Raw genomic sequence first — 18,048 nt, 5'->3', positions numbered from 1 at the left:
TGTTAGTCTGTTTATTATTATTTTTATTTCTTCTTGAGTCATTTTTGGTGATTTGTGTCTTTCAAGGAATCTTCAGTTTAATCAAGGATATTTAATTTATTGCTTAAAATATTACCTTTTTATTTTTAATGTTTTTAGGATCTGTAGGATCTGCTTTTATTTCTGATATTGGTAATTTATATATTCTCTCTTGTTTTTTGTTTTATCAGCCTAGCTAGAGATCTATTAATTTTACTGATTTTATTCCCCCCCAGAGAAACAGATTTTGGGTTCATTGATTTCCCTATTGTTTTTCTGTTTTATCTTCTGTTGATTCCTTTTGCTTTCTTTTTTATTTCCTTTTTTTTTTTTCTGCTTTGGATTTAACTTGTTTTTCTAGTTTCTTCATATGAAGATTATATCACTGATTTTTTAAAAACTTTTTTTCCTAATATCTTTTAATTTTTAGGGTTATAACTTTCCCTCTAACTTCTCAGAGTTGTTAAAAGAAAACTCTGTTTCCTTTACTACTATTCATACCACTTCATTTCTGACACCAGATGGGTGAGTGTTTTTCCTATAGCAATTAATTCTCCAATTGGACACCAATTGGATGGCCTACAATACAATTATGACACTAACTACCTGGAGTAGGCACAGACCCCACAGGTTAAGGGCTCAGTTCCACAAGACTGTGCCCCTCCTCCTTACTTCAGACACCAGTTACAGGTCCAGGTTGTCACCTGTGTTTCTGACCAACCAGCTATAACTTGGAGGTTCCCACAACCTCCTCCTCAGGTTTGATAATTTGCTAGAATGACTCACAGACTCAGGAAAACAGTTTACTTAGTAGATTACCAGTTTATTATAAAAGGATACAGCTCTACAACAGCCAGCTAGAAGAGATGCACAGGGCAAGGTATGGGGGAAGGTGTATGGAGTTTCCATGCCCTTTACAGGCTCGCCACCCTCTCAGTACCTCCATGTGTTCGCCAACCCAGAAGTTCTCTGAACACCTAAGTTAGGGTTTTTTATGGATGCTTCATTCTGTAGGCACAATTGAGTAAATCACTGGCTATTAGTGATTAACTCAAGTACCATCTCCTTTCCCTTCCCTGGAGGTTGGGGGAGTGGGGCTGAAAGTTCCAGCCTTCTATCATGTGATTGATTCCTTTAGCATCCATCTCCCCGCCCCCCCCCCCCCGCACCGTCCCCCCATACCCTCAGGGGCTTTCCAAAAGTCACCTCTAACAAAATTCAAGTGTGGTTGAAAGAAACTCATTAGGAATAACAAAAGATGCTCCTTTTACCTTTATTGCTCTGGAACTATTTCAGAAATGGGATAAAAACCAAATACTACAACAAAAGATGTTTCTTTCACCTTTATTGCTATGGCACTGTTTCAGGAGCCAGGATGAATACCAAAATATATATTTCTTATTATATCACAGTATCACAGTTGTCATGATGAATAAATATGAATTCATGTAAGGCCCTTTAGGACAGTAATTGTCACCTGGTACATGTTCAGTAAATGTTAGCTATTATTGTTTTTATTAATGTTAATTAATAGTTGTTTGTCTTCTATCTAGTTTCTATTCTTTTTGGGCAGAATCCTTTGTTTCTTAAGCCTAAAATAAATGAATGAATAAATGAACCAATAAATGAATAACTAACTCTGGTAGCAAGGTCAGGATTTTGGAGTGTGGTAAGGCAGAGGAGGGCATTTTAGTCAGAGACAAGAGTTGAGTCAGGTCATAGAACTCTGATGTAACATGATACGTTCAAGATCTGTAGGAAATTAGATATTGCCGAAGCATCAGTGGGCATGGTGGGTAATTATTCCGAATAGGTAGGTCATTACCATGCTTAGTCCTTTATCCTCAGGTTGGGAGAATTTTAAGCTGTGAATGACACTGTATTTATAATTGGGAAAGGTCACTCTGACCGTAGTGAAAAAGATATATTGCTATTGGAGGCAAATAAATATGAAGTAAGAAGGCTATTGTGGCCAAGATGAGAAATGATGGCGTGAAGAAAGGCCGTGGCAGTGGAGATAGTAGAAAAGATGAATTTGAGAGGCCTTAGGGAAGTAAGAATCAAGATCTGGTGTTTGAACAATAAATGCTGGAGAGGGTGTGGAGAAAAGGGAACCCTCTTGCACTGCTGGTGGGAATGTGAATTGGTTCAGCCACTATGGAGAACAGTATGGAGGTTCCTTAAAAAACTACAAATAGAACTACCATATGACCCAGCAATCCCACTACTGGGCATATACCCTGAGAAAACCAAAATTCAAAAAGAGTCATGTACCAAAATGTTCATTGCAGCTCTATTTACAATAGCCCGGAGATGGAAACAACCTAAGTGCCCACCATCGGATGAATGGATAAAGAAGATGTGGCACATATATACAATGGAATATTACTCAGCCATAAAAAGAAACGAAATTGAGCTATTTGTAATGAGGTGGATAGACCTAGAGTCTGTCATTCAGAGTGAAGTAAGTCAGAAAGAAAAAGACAAATACCGTATGCTAACACATATATATGGAATTTAAGAAAAAAAATGTCATGAAGAACCTAGGGGTAAAGCAGGAATAAAGACGCAGACCTCCTAGAGAACGGACTTGAGGTTATGGGGAGGGGGAAGGGTGAGCTGTGACAGGGCGAGAGAGAGTCATGGGCATATACACACTAACAAACGTAGTAAGGTAGATAGCTAGTGGGAAGCAGCCGCATGGCACAGGGATATTGGCTCGGTGCTTTGTGACAGCCTGGAGGGGTGGGATAGGGAGGGTGGGAGGGAGGGAGACGCAACAGGGAAGACATATGGGAACATATGTTTATGTATGACTGATTCACTTTGTTATAAAGCAGAAACTAACACACCATTGTAAAGCAATTATACCCCAATAAAGATGTTAAAAAAAAAAAAAGAAAATAACTGGAACAAAAAAAAAAAAAATCTGGTGTTTGATGTGACGTGAGGTTGAGGGAAAACAAGGGGTCTAGGATTACTTTCAGGTGACTGGGTGGTTGTTGATCCTTTTGATTGAGATGTTACGGAGTCCAAGCTTTCTCCGCTCGCTGCAGTGAATCGGGGACGAGGTATTGAGGCAAGGAATACGACTTTATTCAGAAAGCCGGCAGATGGAGAAGATGCCAGGCTAGTGTCTCTGATAAACCATCTTATCGGGGTTTGGATGCCACCTTCTTTTATAGCACAGAGAGGGGGAGGAGATGAGTAAGTAAAGTCAAAAGGCCATAAGTTTTGCAAATACCCTGTGGAATGGCCAGCCTCCGTGAGGGGATGTGTTAATTTCTTCTTCTTTCTTGAGACATCCACAGGTGGGTGGGGTGAGGTTGTCTCCCTTTGAACTGAACAGAGGCACTTTAGTTTAACATTCAGGCAGAGGGGCAGGGTTCCCTGAGGCAGGCCATTATGTATGATTATAATAACAAAAGCAACAAAAAGCAAAGGTTAAAGTCAAAGAAACCGATCGAACCTGGAGTCCCATTTAGCTTTTCCCTGTTACAGAAATAGACTTTCAAGGAGAAATGTTTCGAGACTCATGAGGAAAGCTAGCGGAGTTTCAGATATGCTGAATTTCACATTTCCATGGAACTTTTAGGTTTAGTAAGCAGTTGGATATTTGTATCCTAAGCTTGGGAAATAAAGATTTTAAAAGTGGTTAAAGCTTGAGAATTGTGACTAGGAGTAGGTGGCCAAGTGTTGAGTGGGGAGACATTGAAGATTGGTATAGGAAGAGGATTGAGCCAAGTGAATGTCGAAGGATAAGCACAGATCTAGGGGTAAAATCACAAGAGCACGAGGCCAGGAATGGCGAGGGAGGAAATTGTTTCCTGCAGGAGAGAATGCCTTAAGCATCAGGTACTTCAGGAAGGTTAGCTAAGGATTTGATTGGTAAATAAGAGACAAAGATCTTAGACTGTAAAACTTGGACAATTTCAGAGGAGTAGTGGGGCAGAAGTTAGACTGCAGTTGATTGAGGCTTGAATGGGAGACAAAATGTCATAATTCACCTCTGCAACTGGGAACAAAAGAGAAGCTGGGTACAAATCCAAAGTATTAGGGTACACTTTATTTTATATACAACTTTTATATACAAAGTTAGAATTTTAGAAAATTCAGTTGTTAGACCTTCGCGGTCTCCTAGGAGTTTTGACTCGCCCAGGAAACAACAAGAGTCGGAAGCCGATGCAAAACGCAAGAGGTTTATTGAAGGCCGGTGCACCGGGGTTCCTTGGTCCTCACGCAGGAGGTCAAAGAAGGAACCCCTTTTGGGCGCGAATATGTCAGTTTTATAGGTTCCCACTTCCCCGTATGTAAATTATAGATTTGGTTGTGTTTTCCTGCTGATTGGTCCCGGCTTAGGCTCGGACCAGAGAGGGAACTTGTCCCCAGCTGCCTGATTGGTCTTTGACAGACACCTTTTTTACATTTTGTTTATCTCCCTCCTTCTCGGAAGGGGGCCGGACATCCTGGAAATTCACCCATTGTCTAAGAAGCCCCTATTGTCTGGAGAGTTCTTAATCATTAGCTGGAACAATGTCCCTCGAGTCCCACACAGTCTCTCCTTCTATTTTTCCTGGGTTTGGAAGTCAAACCCTCTGCTAGTGATTTTACTGAATGAATACCCATCAAAATATGGAGTCAATTGCTGAAAACCTTTTGTTGCCAACATTTAGAGGAATGGCATAGCAGATATTTTGAAAGGGAACTAATTTCTTTCTTCAGAAATAGTATAGTTAAGAAAGTATGTACAAACTGGCAACTAGTAGATAAAAAAGTTCTGGAGGTCTAATGCACAGCTTAGTGATTGTAGTCAGCAGTCTAGTGTGCCCTTTTTCCACGGGTTTCTCAAGGGTTGATTCAGTCAACCATTAATCAGTCTGTGGGTCAGTCCATGGATCAGTTCCTGGTTGGTTGAATCTGTGGATGCAGAACCTGCAGATACATAGGGCCAACTGTACTATGTCATTTTATATAAGGGACACAAGCATCCATAGATTTTTGTGTCCATGGAGGAGTCCTGAATCCAATCTTTCCATAGATACCAAGGAATGACTGTACTGTATTATAAATTTTAAAGTTGCTAATAGACTAGATCATAATTGTTCTCACCACAAAAAAGAAATGATGATGATGTGACATGATAGAGGTGTTAGCTAATGCTACAGTGGTAATCGTATTGCAGTATATAAATGTATCAACACGTTGTATACTTTACACATGTTACTTTAACATTATACAATGTTATATGTCAGTTATATCTCAATAAAAAAGAAATTATGCATCACTTGATATTTTCTTTTTTAAAAAAATTTATTAATTCATGGGAGGACTTTCAAAACAGCTGAAAGCAAAATTAGAATTTTGGAAGGCTCTGCTGCTTCAAATTTTATGTGCTTATTATTATTCTGTCATTTCAAAGTGATTTTTAAAATGACAGTTTTGAAGTACCCCAAAATGAATTCATATTGAAGATACTCATAACTTTAAACTATAGTGACATCACCTGTTGCTACACTAATAAATTGCCTAAGAAGTAATTTGATGAATTATTATTTCTTCCTTTTCCTATTACTGAAAATAAATGCTGTGAGTCCCATCATAAGATGTTTATTGGCAGGATTCTTTGATAGGAAAGTTATAACCTTTGTAGTAGTGTTTTTGTTTTGTTTTGTTTTATAATTTTTAAAATCATAGAATAATTTTATATTCTTCTGGTTGTATTTTGCCTAAAGAACAATAAGACATTTAGGTGTTACCGCTTACTTTCAGATTTGCTTTGTATTGTACTATAGGGTGTATCTTACTATGAGACTACATCAAAGGAAATAAAATTGAATAAAGCAGTATTTCATTCTGGGTACTGAAATGAGAATAGGTCAGTTATTATAGGCCTTCATTGAAAACTTGAGGAGTTATTAGTTGATTGAAAAGGATTTCTTCTGAAAAATTAGTATTTAAAGATTTGAAATTGTAAGCCAGAAAGGAGAGAATCCTTATGTACATAAACTCTTTTGCAATGCATTTAAAAAGTAATATGCAGTTGTTAAGAAAAGCAAGATGGCAAGCACAGTGACTTGGGATCCTTTCATTAAGTACTAGCTTTCCTTTCCCTTGTCTTTCATTTGTGGAGTTTAAGAAATTACACGTTACTACGTTACCAAGGCCACATTACCAAGTGGCCTATTAGTGAGGAATAAATGATCCTCGTATCTAAAGACTTTTAGTGTGTTGAAGATTTAATAAATAAAACAAAAGGCTTATCACCTGGAGAAAAATATGACAAGGAAGAGCTACAAGGAGAAAAATATGACAAGGAAGGTGTGATGGGGAAGTAGCAACCTAGTTGATATTTAATAATGAAATTTTGCTTATTTCATAGTCAGATATACTTACTTTAGGTCCAGATAATATTCTTTGACTTAAGACTATGGTGTTACTCTTAAAATACTACTTGTTTGAAATTTTGAAATGAAATTATTTTCTATGGACAGAGGTACCTGCTTTTGTTCACAGTAATGGTGTGCAACATTTTTAGCTGTGTTGTTCTTCATAAAAGTATTTTCTACTTTTTGCTTGTGCTAAAATATAGTAAAAATTGATAACAGCAGTTATGTTAGGCATAAAAGAGTAGAAGTATATGGAGATGGGAGCTTGGAAAATGCAGCACTTAACTTCATTGAACTCAGTGATCTTTTATTTTATAAATTAGGCATTTATGAATACTATAGAGTTTCAAGAAAAATAGGAGCAGATTTAGCTGCTTAGATGAAGTTAGTGTAAAATAGAGTTCAGTTGTCAAGGGGTCAGCCGAGTCAGCAGCATTGAAAACATGTAGGGGGTGGTTTTTGAATTCTTGCTTAATTTGGGGATGTGTGATAAACTGCAAAGAACAATTTGAGGCAATTATAGAGAAAAAACAGTGTTATGAAAAAAGAAATGCTTATATAATATTCATTTTAAAGATACTCTTAAGAAATGTTGTTTACATTAGATTAGTTTAGGAAATCCAGAACATTTTGAGGCCAGCACAACATGTTTTAGTGTAGATTGACATTTCTTCAGATACAAAGCACATGTTGTAGAATTAGTAGGGTTTAAATAATTTAAATAATTTCTATTAGCATATCTGATTATCATGATGAACAAATTTTTTGAAAAAAATGTGTTGCTGCTTATTATGGAGATTTTAAAACTCTAATAATAATAACAAATTAAGTTATGTTTAGTTATTGGAGCATCTGACCTAAAAAGACATAGTGAGATTTACATTTGATTGAGAAGGACTCACCTATTCCAATGTAGATACATAGTGTATGTGGGTTAATAGTATTCCTGAATTTTTTTTTCATGTCTAAAATTCTATGCCATTTGAATTAGTGAATTATAAAAAGTTTTTAGCACAAATAATTCCATGACTGTTGTAGTCACGTTAATTCAAAGTTAATTTATAATATCTATTGTAGTGGCACAGCAAAGATAAGATATTTAAAATACAACCTTATCCCCAAAGGAACTTTGTGTCACCTCCTATTAATGAGGAAATATATAAAAATTACCATTTTACAAGGAGGACTATGATAAATACTAGGTGAAAATAATGTACAGAATACTGTGGGGTTTAGAAAAAGGAGGGACAATAGTAGTAGAATGACACAAAGTTATGGTTAAAAGGAGTTCCTTTGAGGGTATATGTGAGTCGTTTTCTGTGATCACAGCAGAGAGGGAATATTGTAGGGGTGGAAAAAATTTCCCTTCTTCCCTTTTAGATTCTTTGGCTTGTCTAATATTTAAATAAATATAAGACAGATTAACAGGAGGAAAATTTAATTATGTACATATGGGAGCACCATAAAGATATGAAGACACAAAAGGTTGCTGGTAATTGAAACTTACATACCATCCTGAGCCAAAGAAAGGGGAGGGATCTATGGATACAAAGGGGAGGAAGGCCATTCACAGGAAGCGAGAGGAGATGTTTGGAAAACAAAGGTTGCCCTGCTGTACAGGTAAGTTTCTTAGGTAAGAAGCTATCTCTGGTAATAGCTCTCTTCCTTTGCTCTGTAAATTTAGGCAAGTGAGAGAGAGGTAAAAGAGCTTTCCTGAATCTGCTAGGTTTTGATTGTCTTTAGCTCAAAATAGTAATCCTTATGCTTGTCACTGAACTCATGTTTGGCTGCCCGCTAGCTCGAAAGCCAAGCTCGAAAGCCAATACTCGTTTAGAAAGGAAAGGTTGCTTTATTCAGGAGGCCGGCAACCTGGGGAGAAGGCAGACTCATGTCCAAGAACCAACTCCTAAGATTCTGCTTGACCATGAAAGTTTTTTAAATGGAGAAAGGGGAAGTTAATCACATTTAATCATTTGGGGAGGGGATCAGAGTCTGTATTATCTTCCACTGTGTCCAGACTTTCTTCTGATTGGTTGGTGGTGAGGTAACAGGGTGGTGTTCCAGGAATCTGGTGTTCTACCTGGGTGGGGGGCCATAGTTCCTGCTGAAGAACTCAAAGATATGTTGTTATGTATATTCCTTGAGGAGGAACCACGTCTCTGTCCCATGCTGCACTGTTGTTTCTTGACTGTTCCTCATTTGTTTCTGCATTCCCACGCTTCCCTAATTAGTAACTGTTTGAATCTTCCCTTTGGTACTCAGGGAAGATCTGGGAGGCTGAATGAAGCTTATTTCCTACAAACAAGAAATGGGGAACATGGAAAGGATTTGTACCCTGGAGCAGCGGTCCCCAACCTTTTTGGCACCCAGGACTGGTTTCCTGGAAGACAGTTTTTCCCTGGACCGGGGTGGGGGTGGGGGGATGGTTCAGGCGGCAATGAAAACGATGGGGAGCGATGGATAGCGGCAGAGGGAGCTTCGCTCACTCACCCATTGCTCACCTTCTGCTGTGCGGCCCGGCTCCTGACAGGCTGTGGACTAGTACGGGGATTGGAGACCCCTGCCCTAGAGGGCCCCACAGGGTCCTGCTTGGTTTCATGCTAATGTGGCATATTTTGGGGTGACAAATTCTGCTCCCCTGCAGTATAATTTAGCATGTAAGATACTGTCTGTGCTATCACCTTGTAGACTGTAAAGTGACACAAAAGGGTAACCCCAAATATTAATGATTTGATTCTGATAGTAGGCATGAGGCTAGTTCCCCATTCTGTCATTTGGTAGTTGTGTCCATGAACTTCAGCTTCTTCATATGTAAAATGGAGGTAAACATAATACCTACCATGTAGCGTTGTTTGCTCATTTACCTGTTAATTAAATCAACATTTATTAAGTGCCTGCTCTGACAGATTACTATTGTAGATGTTGGGGATATAGTGGTAAATGCTGCAGATGAAGTCCCTGCTTCGTGAAGCTTACATTCTATGTATGGAGGATACATGGAGGGGACAGATGGGCAGGCAAACAAATGGCAAGATAGCAGATAGTAACAGAGTGCTATGATGACTTGGTGGATATTGGGTGGTCAAGGAAGGGCTCTGTAAGAAAGTGATATTTAAATGTCTAAGGTCTGAGTGACAAGAGGGGACTTACCAAATGAAGATCTGGGGAGAAAGACCTTTCAAGGGATGAGCTTGGGTTGTTGCCAGGATTGAATGCTTGCTATCCTTATTGTTATTAACATAATTATTTGCCCAGAAAGATTTCTAGAAGAGCACTAGAATAGGATGTGGAAGCCACTTTTGCTTCTTAGTTATTCTTCGTATTGTACCACAGGTTAGACTATCTCATGCCTCAAAGTGTTATATCATTTAACAGCACAAAACAGTACCAGAAGTAACACTTCCATAGCACTTACTATGTGCTGAGCACTGTTCCAAGTACTTTATCTGTTTTTTGGGTTTTTTTTTTTGCATCTGCTAGGAATAAAATTTACCTTCAGAAAAGAGAAGTCTCATGAAACAGGCGAGAAGGGTGTTAGGGTGGAAGAAATTTTCCTCTACTCTTTTAGGTTCTTCTGGCTGGCCTAAGAATTACATTGACATGAGATAGATTAACAGGAGAAAATCAAACAAAAGTTTAGTAACATGTATACATGGTAGAGACCCAGGAAAACTGAGTAATTCTCCAAAATGGCTGAAGCTCTTCCTTCAATACCATCTTCAGTTGAAGACAAAAGAGGATGTTGGGGGTAGTGTTTTGGAACTTCAGAGGGAAAAAAGGCAGTTCACATGGAGATGGAAAAGAAAATATTTGGTAAATAGATGTTTGCTGGGCCATGCAGAGACAATGGGACACAGAATGGACTGTGATCTCTAGGCCCTGCTGAGTTTCCCCCATCACACCTAGCCCATATCCTTTGCAGACATCTCTTACTGCAGCTCTATTCCAGGAACGGGCCCTCTATCTAAATTTAGGCAGTTGGGGGAAGGTCAAAGATTTTTCCTGAGTCTTTTTGGCCTTGATTTGTTCCATCTCTAAATAATTTGCATGCCAAAGAGACATTTTGGGGTGGTAAATTTTGCTCCCCTACAAGGGGAAGTTATAGAGAAATGAGAGGCAGAGTTGTAATGTCCAAGAAACCTAAAGTAAGACTGGAGGTCAAGTGTTAAGGGGGAGGAAAAGCTCCTCTCTTGACAAGTCTGTTCTCCAAAGCCTATCATCCTGTTTTGTGTTTTCAGTCAAGAGATAGTTTAGAGGGAGGAGCCTTGTCTGAAGAAAAGGGTAGGTTTTAGGGAATGACAAAAGGTCATCACAGTCTTATCTGCTCTCAGAAGCTCCTGTGGCTTGGCCCTTAATAGCGGAAAGTGAGCCACCTCTTCTTTCCTCTCTAGGAGAGCATGAGCCAGGCTGGAAGTAGAAGTAGCTGCCCTTTCTTGGATCTTTTTCCTAGCACAGGCCTCATTTAGGCTTTTTATGGGCTCTGGGCTAAATATAGGTTTAATGTTAAAATAACTTTTTTTTTATCCTCCTCTCAAATCTCTTCTTTGCTTTCAGGTGCCTTAACATTCCTTTCAGTTGGAGGCAAAGTCTTTTATCAGTTATTAGAGTTAAAAAGCATAAAAGGAAAATTCCCTTTTGAAGATGCATGTTGATTTGAACCTATTTAAGTCAAAGTATAATCAGTTGGGATGGATAAATTGGGAATTTGGGATTAGCAGATACACACTACTGTATAAATTAGATAAAAACAAGGACCTACTGTATAGCACAGGGAACTATATTCAATATCTTGTAATAACGTATAATGGAAAGAAATCTGGAAAAGAATACACACACACACACACACACACACACACACACACACACACACACACGCATATAAAACTGAATCACTGGGCTTCCCTGGTGGCGCAGTGGTTGAGAGTCTGCCTGCCAATGCAGGGGACACGGGTTCGAGCTCTGGTCTGGGAAGATCCCGCGTGCCGCGGAGCAACTGGGCCCGTGAGCCATAACTACTGAGCCTGTGTGTCTGGAGCCTGTGCTCTGCAACAAGAGAGGCCGCAATAGTGAGAGGCCCGCGCACCGCGATGAAGAGTGGCCCCCGCTCGCCGCAACTGGAGAAAACCCTCGCACAGAAACGAAGACCCAACACAGCCAAAAATAAATACATAAATAAATAAATTAAAAAACAAAACAAAACAAAACTGAATCACTTTGCTGTATACCTGAAACATTGTAAATCAACTATACTTCAATTGAAAAATAAAAAAGTATAATCAGTAAATTACCAAGAGTAACTATGTGAGTTGAAGGATGTTACTGTGGTAGTTATTTTGCAATATATATTGATATAGTGTATCAGGTCATTATGCTGTACACCTTAAACTTGGTGCATTTTTTCTAAGTTGTCCAATTAATATGCATAGGGCCATTTGCAGTATTTATTTATTATCCATTTGATGTCATGGGGTCTGCAGTGATATCCACTCTTTTGTTCCTGGTATTGGTAATTTGTATCTTCTTTCTTTTTTGCTTTGGGAATTTAGCTAGAGGTTTATCAATTCATTGGTCTTTGTAAAGAACTACGTTTTGGTTTCATTGATTTTTAATCTTTTCTGTCCCTGGTTTTATTGATTTGTGCTGTTATCTTTATTTTCTCACTTCTGCTAGTTTTAGATTATTTTGCGCTTCTTTTCCTAGTTTCTTAAGGTGGAAGTTTAGGTTATTGATCTTTGGATGTCTCACCTGAAATACTTATAAGCATTTATAGCTCTAAATCTCCCTATGTACACTGTTTAGATGTATCCCACTAATTTTGATTTATTGTATTTTCATTTTTGTTCAGTTCAAAATATTTTCTAATTTGAGCCTTCCTCTTTGGCTTAGATCCATGGAGTATTTAGAAGTGTGTTATTTTATTCCCAAGTATTTGGGGATTTTTCAGATGTATTTCTGTTGTTGATTTCCAGTTTACTTGTATCACGGTCACTAAACATTATTTCACGTTTAAAAATTTTCTTAAAGTTTGTTTTATAATCCAGGAAATGGTTTGTTTTGGTGAATGTTCCATTTGCATTTGAAAAGAATGTGTACTCTGCTGTTATTTGGTGGAGTGGTATATAAATATCAGATCCTGCTGTTGATGGTGTTCAGTTCTTCTATAACATTGCTGAATTTTTGTAAACTTCTTTTCATTACTGTGAGAAGAATGTTGACGTCTCCAATTATAAATGTGAATTGGTCCCTCTCCTTTCATTTCTTTGAATTATTTGCTTCATATATTTGAAAGCCTGTTGTTAGGTGCATACACTTACAAGATTCTTATGTGTTCTTGTTGAATTGATCCTTTCAACATGGTGCAGTGTCCTTCTTTATATGCAGTGATTTTTTTTTCTTGCTTGGTAGTCTGCTTTGTCTTTTATTAATATAGTCTCTTCAGCTTTCTTTTGATTAGTGTTTTTGTGGTATGTCTTCTAAGCTCATTTTACCTTCAACTTGCCTATGTCACTACATTTAAAGTGGGTTTTTTTGTAGACAGAAAATAGTTGTCTTTTTTTAAACATAATCTGAGAATTTTGTTTTTTAATTGTTTAGGCAGTTTATATTTAACATAAATATTGATATGTTTAAATTTAAGTTTACTATTTTATTATTTGTTTCCTACTTGTTTCTTATTTTACATTTCTTTATTTCTCCTTTGCTGTCATTTTTTGGATTATTTGAACAGTTAGTATTTCGTTTTTATTATATTTCTTTATAGAATTATTTTAATGGTTGCTCTAGGGATTGAGGTCTTTGTTTCTTAAATATAGTAGAAATGCAATAAAAATTTGGTTGGTTTAAACCTAACCATTTAACTTTCCACGGCTGTCTTCTTCTTTTTTTTCCTATGTTTAATGTAGTAGACAGTTTTACATTTTATTATTTGCTAAATGATTTGAAAATGCACTGGAAATTTGATTTATGGTTCAAAAGTAATTCTTGAAAACAGTGAATAAAGTAGTTTTATTTTTATAATTTAAATGAATTACAATACAGGTAGATATTAGAGATATTATTTCTCTATCTATGCCTATATTCTTCTTTTTTTATTTTTAGAATTTTATTTATTTATTTTTATACAGCAGGTTCTCATTAGTTATCCATTTTATACATATTAGTTTACACATGTCAATCCCAATCTCCCAATTAATCCCACCATCACCCCCACCCCTCCACCCCCGCCACTTTCCCACCTTGGTGTCCATACCTTTGTTCTCTACATCTGTGTCTCTATTTCTGCCCTGCAGACTGGTTCATCTGTACCATTTTTCTAGATTCCACATATATGCATTAATATATGAAATTTGTTTTTCTCTTTCTGACTTACTTCACTCTGTATGACAGTCTCTAGATCCATCCATGTCTCTACAAATGACCCAATTTCATTCCATTTTATGGCTGAGTAATATTCCATTGTATATATGTACCACATCTTCTTTATCCATTCGTCTATCGATGGGCATTTAGGTTGCTTCCATGACCTGGCTAATGTAAATAGTGCTGCAGTGAACATTGGGGTGCATGTATCTTTTTGAATTATGGTTTTCTCTGGGTATATGCCCAGTAGTGGGATTGCTGGATCGTATGGTAGTTCTATTTTTAGTTTTTTAAGGAACCTCCATACTGTTCTCCATAGTGACTGTATCAATCAATTTACATTCCCACCAACAGTGCAAGAGGGTTCCCTTTTCTCCACACCCTCTCCAGCATTTGTTGTTTGTAGATTTTCTGATGATGCCCATTCTAACTGGTGTGAGGTGATACCTCATTGTAGTCTTGATTTGCATTTCTCTAATAATTAGTGATGTTGAGCAGCTTTTCATGAGCTTCTTGTCCATCTGTATGTCTTCTTTGAAGAAATGTCTATGTAGGTGTTCTGCCCATTTTTGGATTGGGTTGTTTGGTTTTTTTAACATTGAGCTGCATGAGCTGTTTATATATTTTGGAGATTAAGCCATTTATTCTTTCCATTACTCTAGGAGGTGGATCAAAAATGATCTTGCTGTGATTTACATCAAAGAGTGTTCTTCCTATGTTTTCCTCTAAGAGTTTTATAATGTCCGGTCTTACATTTAGGTCTCTAATCCATTTTGAGTTTACTTTTGTGTATGGTGTTAGGGAGTGTTCTAATTTCATTCTTTCACATGTAGCTGTCCAGTTTTCCCAGCACCACTTATTGAAGAGGCTGTCTTTTCTCCATTGTGTATCCTGGCCTCCTTTGTCATAGATTAGTTGACCATAGGTGCATGGGTTTATTTCTGGGCTTTCTATCCTGTTCCATTGGTCTATATTTCTGTTTTTGTGCTAGTACCATATTGTCTTGATTACTGTAGCTTTGTAGTATAGTCTGAAGTCAGGGAGTCTGATTCCTGCCGCTCCTTTTTTTTCCCTCAAGACTGCTTTGACTGTTCAGGCTCTTTTGTGTCTTCATACAAATTTTAAGGTTTTTTGTTCTAGTTCTGTAAAAAATGCCATTGGTAACTTGATAGGGATTGCACTGAATCTGTAGATTGCTTTGGGTAGTATAGTCATTTTCACAATATTGATTCTTCCAATCCAAGACATGGTGCATCTCTCCATCTCTTTGTTTCATCTTTAATTTCTTTCATCAGTGTCTTATAGTTTTCTGCATACAGGTCTTTTGTCTCCCTAGGTAGGTTTATTCCTAGGTATTTTATTCTTTTTGTTGCAGTGGTAAATGGGAGTGTTTCCTTAATTTCTCTTTTAGATTTTTCATCATTAGTGTATAGGAATCCAAGAGATTTCTGTGCATTAATTTTGTATCCTGCAACTTTATCAAATTCATTGATGAGCTTTAGTAGCTTTCTGGTAACATCTTTAGGATTCTTTATGTATAGTATCATGTCATCTGCAAACAGTGATAGTTTTACTTCTTCTTTTCCAATTTGTATTCCTTTTATTTCTTTTTCTTCTCTGATTGCTGTGGCTAGGACTTCCAAAACTATGTTGAATAATAGTGGTGAGAGTGGACATCCTTGTCTTGCTCCTGATCTTAGAGGAAAGGCTTTCAGTTTTTCACCATGGAGAATGATGTTTGCTGTGGGTTTGTCATATGTGGCCTTTATTATGTTGAAGTAGGTTCCCTCTATGCCCACTTTCTGGAGAGTTTTTATCATAAATCGGTGTTGAATTTTGTCAAGAGCTTTTTCTGCATCTATTGAGATGATCATATGGTTTTTCTTCATCAGTTTGTTAATATGGTGTATCACATTGATTGATTTGCATGTATTGAAGAATCCTTGCATCCCTGGGATGAATCCCACTTGATCATGGTGTATGATCCTTTTAATGTGTTGTTGGATTCTGTTTGCTAGTATTTTGTGGAGGATTTTTGCATCTATATTCATGAGTGATATTGGTCTGTAATTTTCTTTTTTTGTAGTATCTTTGTCTGGTTTTGGTATCAGGGTAATGGTGACCTCATAGAATGAGTTTGGGAGTGTTCCTTTCTTTGCAATTGTTTGGAAGAGTTTGAGAAGGGTGGGTAGTAGCTCTTCTCTAAATGTTTGATAGAATTCACCTGTGAAGCCATCTGGTCCTGGACTTTTGTTTGTTGGAAGATTTTTAATCACAATTTCAATTTCATTACTTGTGATTGGTCTGTTCATATTTTCTATTTCTTCCTGGTTCAGTCTTGGAAGCTTATACCTTTCTAAGAATTTGTCCATTTCTTCCAGGTTGTCCATTTTATTGGCATAGAGTTTCTTGTAGTAGTCTCTTAGGATGTTTGTATTTCTGCGCTCTCTGTTGTAACTTCTCCTTTATCATTTCTAATTTTATTGATTTGAGTCCTCTCCCTCTTTTTCTTGATGAGTCTAGCTAATGGTTTATCAATTTTGTTTATCTTCTCAAAGAACCAGCTTTTAATTTTATTGATCTTTGCTATTGTTTTCTTTGTTTCTATTTCATTTATTTCTGCTCTGTTCTTTATGATTTCTTTCCTTCTACTAATTTTGGGTTTTGTTTTTTCCTCTTTCTCTAGTCCTTTATGTGTAAAGTTAGATTTATATTATTCATATTTTGTTTCCTTTAGAGTCTAGTATGGTGGTACAAACATTGCAATAATAATAATGTTAGTATAAATTTGTTCCAGCACTTTGGTTTATGTTCAAAGTATTATGTTTAATCTTCTTAATAATTTTAAGGTGGTTTATTTCCATTTTATTGTTATAGATACTGTGACTCAGAAAAGTTAAGTATTTTGTCCAAGAGCACACTCTTATTAGTAGTGAAATTTGAGTTCAGACTCAGATCTATTTGACTCTAAAATTCATGTTTTACCATTAGTCTAGTCATTCATTCCACTCATTTGTTGAGTACCTTCTATGTGTCAGGTACCATATTATTTCTCATTGAAAGTCAACATAGGGACAATCTGAGGTCCGGCTCGGTGGGGAGGTTCGGTGGCGGGACCAGCCGGGAAAATGCCCGTGGCGGTGATGGCGGAAAGTTCCTTTAGTTTCAGAAAGTTGCTGGATCAGTGCGAGAACCAGGAGCTCGAGGCTCCAGGAGGAATTGCTACACCTCCAGTGTATGGTCAGCTTCTAGCTTTATATCTGCTTTATAATGACATGAATAATGCAAGATATCTTTGGAAAAGAATACAACCTGCTATAAAATCTGCAAATTCTGAACTTGGGGGAATTTGGTCGGTAGGACAAAGAATCTTTGTCCTACCGACCAGGCAGAGAGATTTCCCTGGGATCTATACCACCATCAGCGCTCACCCATGGTCTGAGACGGTCCAGCCAATCATGGAGGCACTTAGAGATGCCACCCGGAGGCGAGCCTTCTCCCTGGTCTCCCAGGCATATACCTCCATTATTGCCGACGATTTCGCAGCCTTTGTTGGACTTCCCGTGGAAGAGGCTGTGAAAGGTATCCTAGAACAAGGATGGCAGGCCGACTCCACCACAAGGATGGTCATGCCCAGAAAGCCAGTTGCAGGGGCCCTGGTTGTTTCCTTTAACAGGTTTATTCCCTTTTCAGAGCCTGCCCCCGTTCCACCCATCCCCAATGAACAGCAGTTAGCCAGACTCACTGATTATGTGGCTTTCCTCGAAAACTGACTTATCATTCTGAGTTCAAGATCCACCTTCAGCATCCTGAATACTGACAGAAAAATGTAAAATTTTTATTTTCAATTTTATTGGATGGGTTAAGCACCTCAGCATTCCTTACTGAGTATGTGTTAAAATACATATATAATATAAAATATATTATATATATTTTGTCCCTAAACATGCTGAATGGTTGTTGAAACAATTCTCATTTTGTAATATTTGACAGTTTGGATGGAGCCCGTCAGTATTAGGCAGTCAGTTTATATTTCCTAGTGACTCGTGAAATACAGTTCTCCTGCTTCATGTAGAATAGTGGTTGTCAGCTGTTTTCTTCTGCCCCAGCACACAGCACACTCCCATCTCTACCACAGGTTGATAGTTACAGTGATACGTCTGGGGTTTGAGGAGGACTGTCCCCAGGGGCAGGATCTGAAGTGCCGGGGACTCTAATTCACCCCCTTTGGAGAATATGCTCTTTTTCTCTCCCCTCCTGAGAATCACAAATATAAAATGCTGAG

The 18,048-nt window shown here is 37.7% G+C and overlaps 2 protein-coding genes across 6 annotated transcripts in view; both read left to right on the top strand.

The window, feature by feature from the left end:
• Positions 1-18,048, top strand: part of RABGAP1L (RAB GTPase activating protein 1 like) — a gene marked incomplete at its 5' end in the record, with an annotated part of 698,468 nt that overhangs the window by 118,302 nt on the left and 562,118 nt on the right. The window lies entirely within an intron of this gene.
• Positions 16,892-17,536, top strand: LOC309958513 (COP9 signalosome complex subunit 8-like; the record flags this gene model as incomplete). Its single annotated transcript, XM_082834446.1, has 1 exon — positions 16,892-17,536. One exon carries the CDS (start codon positions 16,892-16,894, stop codon positions 17,534-17,536), a length of 645 nt encoding a protein of 214 aa, XP_082690572.1.

This window comes from Leucopleurus acutus (assembly GCF_964270905.1).
Source record: "Leucopleurus acutus genome assembly, chromosome: 2".
NCBI lineage: Eukaryota > Metazoa > Chordata > Mammalia > Artiodactyla > Delphinidae > Leucopleurus > Leucopleurus acutus.
The sequence above is the reverse complement of the archived record's forward strand: the minus strand, read 5'-3'. Positions and strand labels throughout refer to the sequence as shown.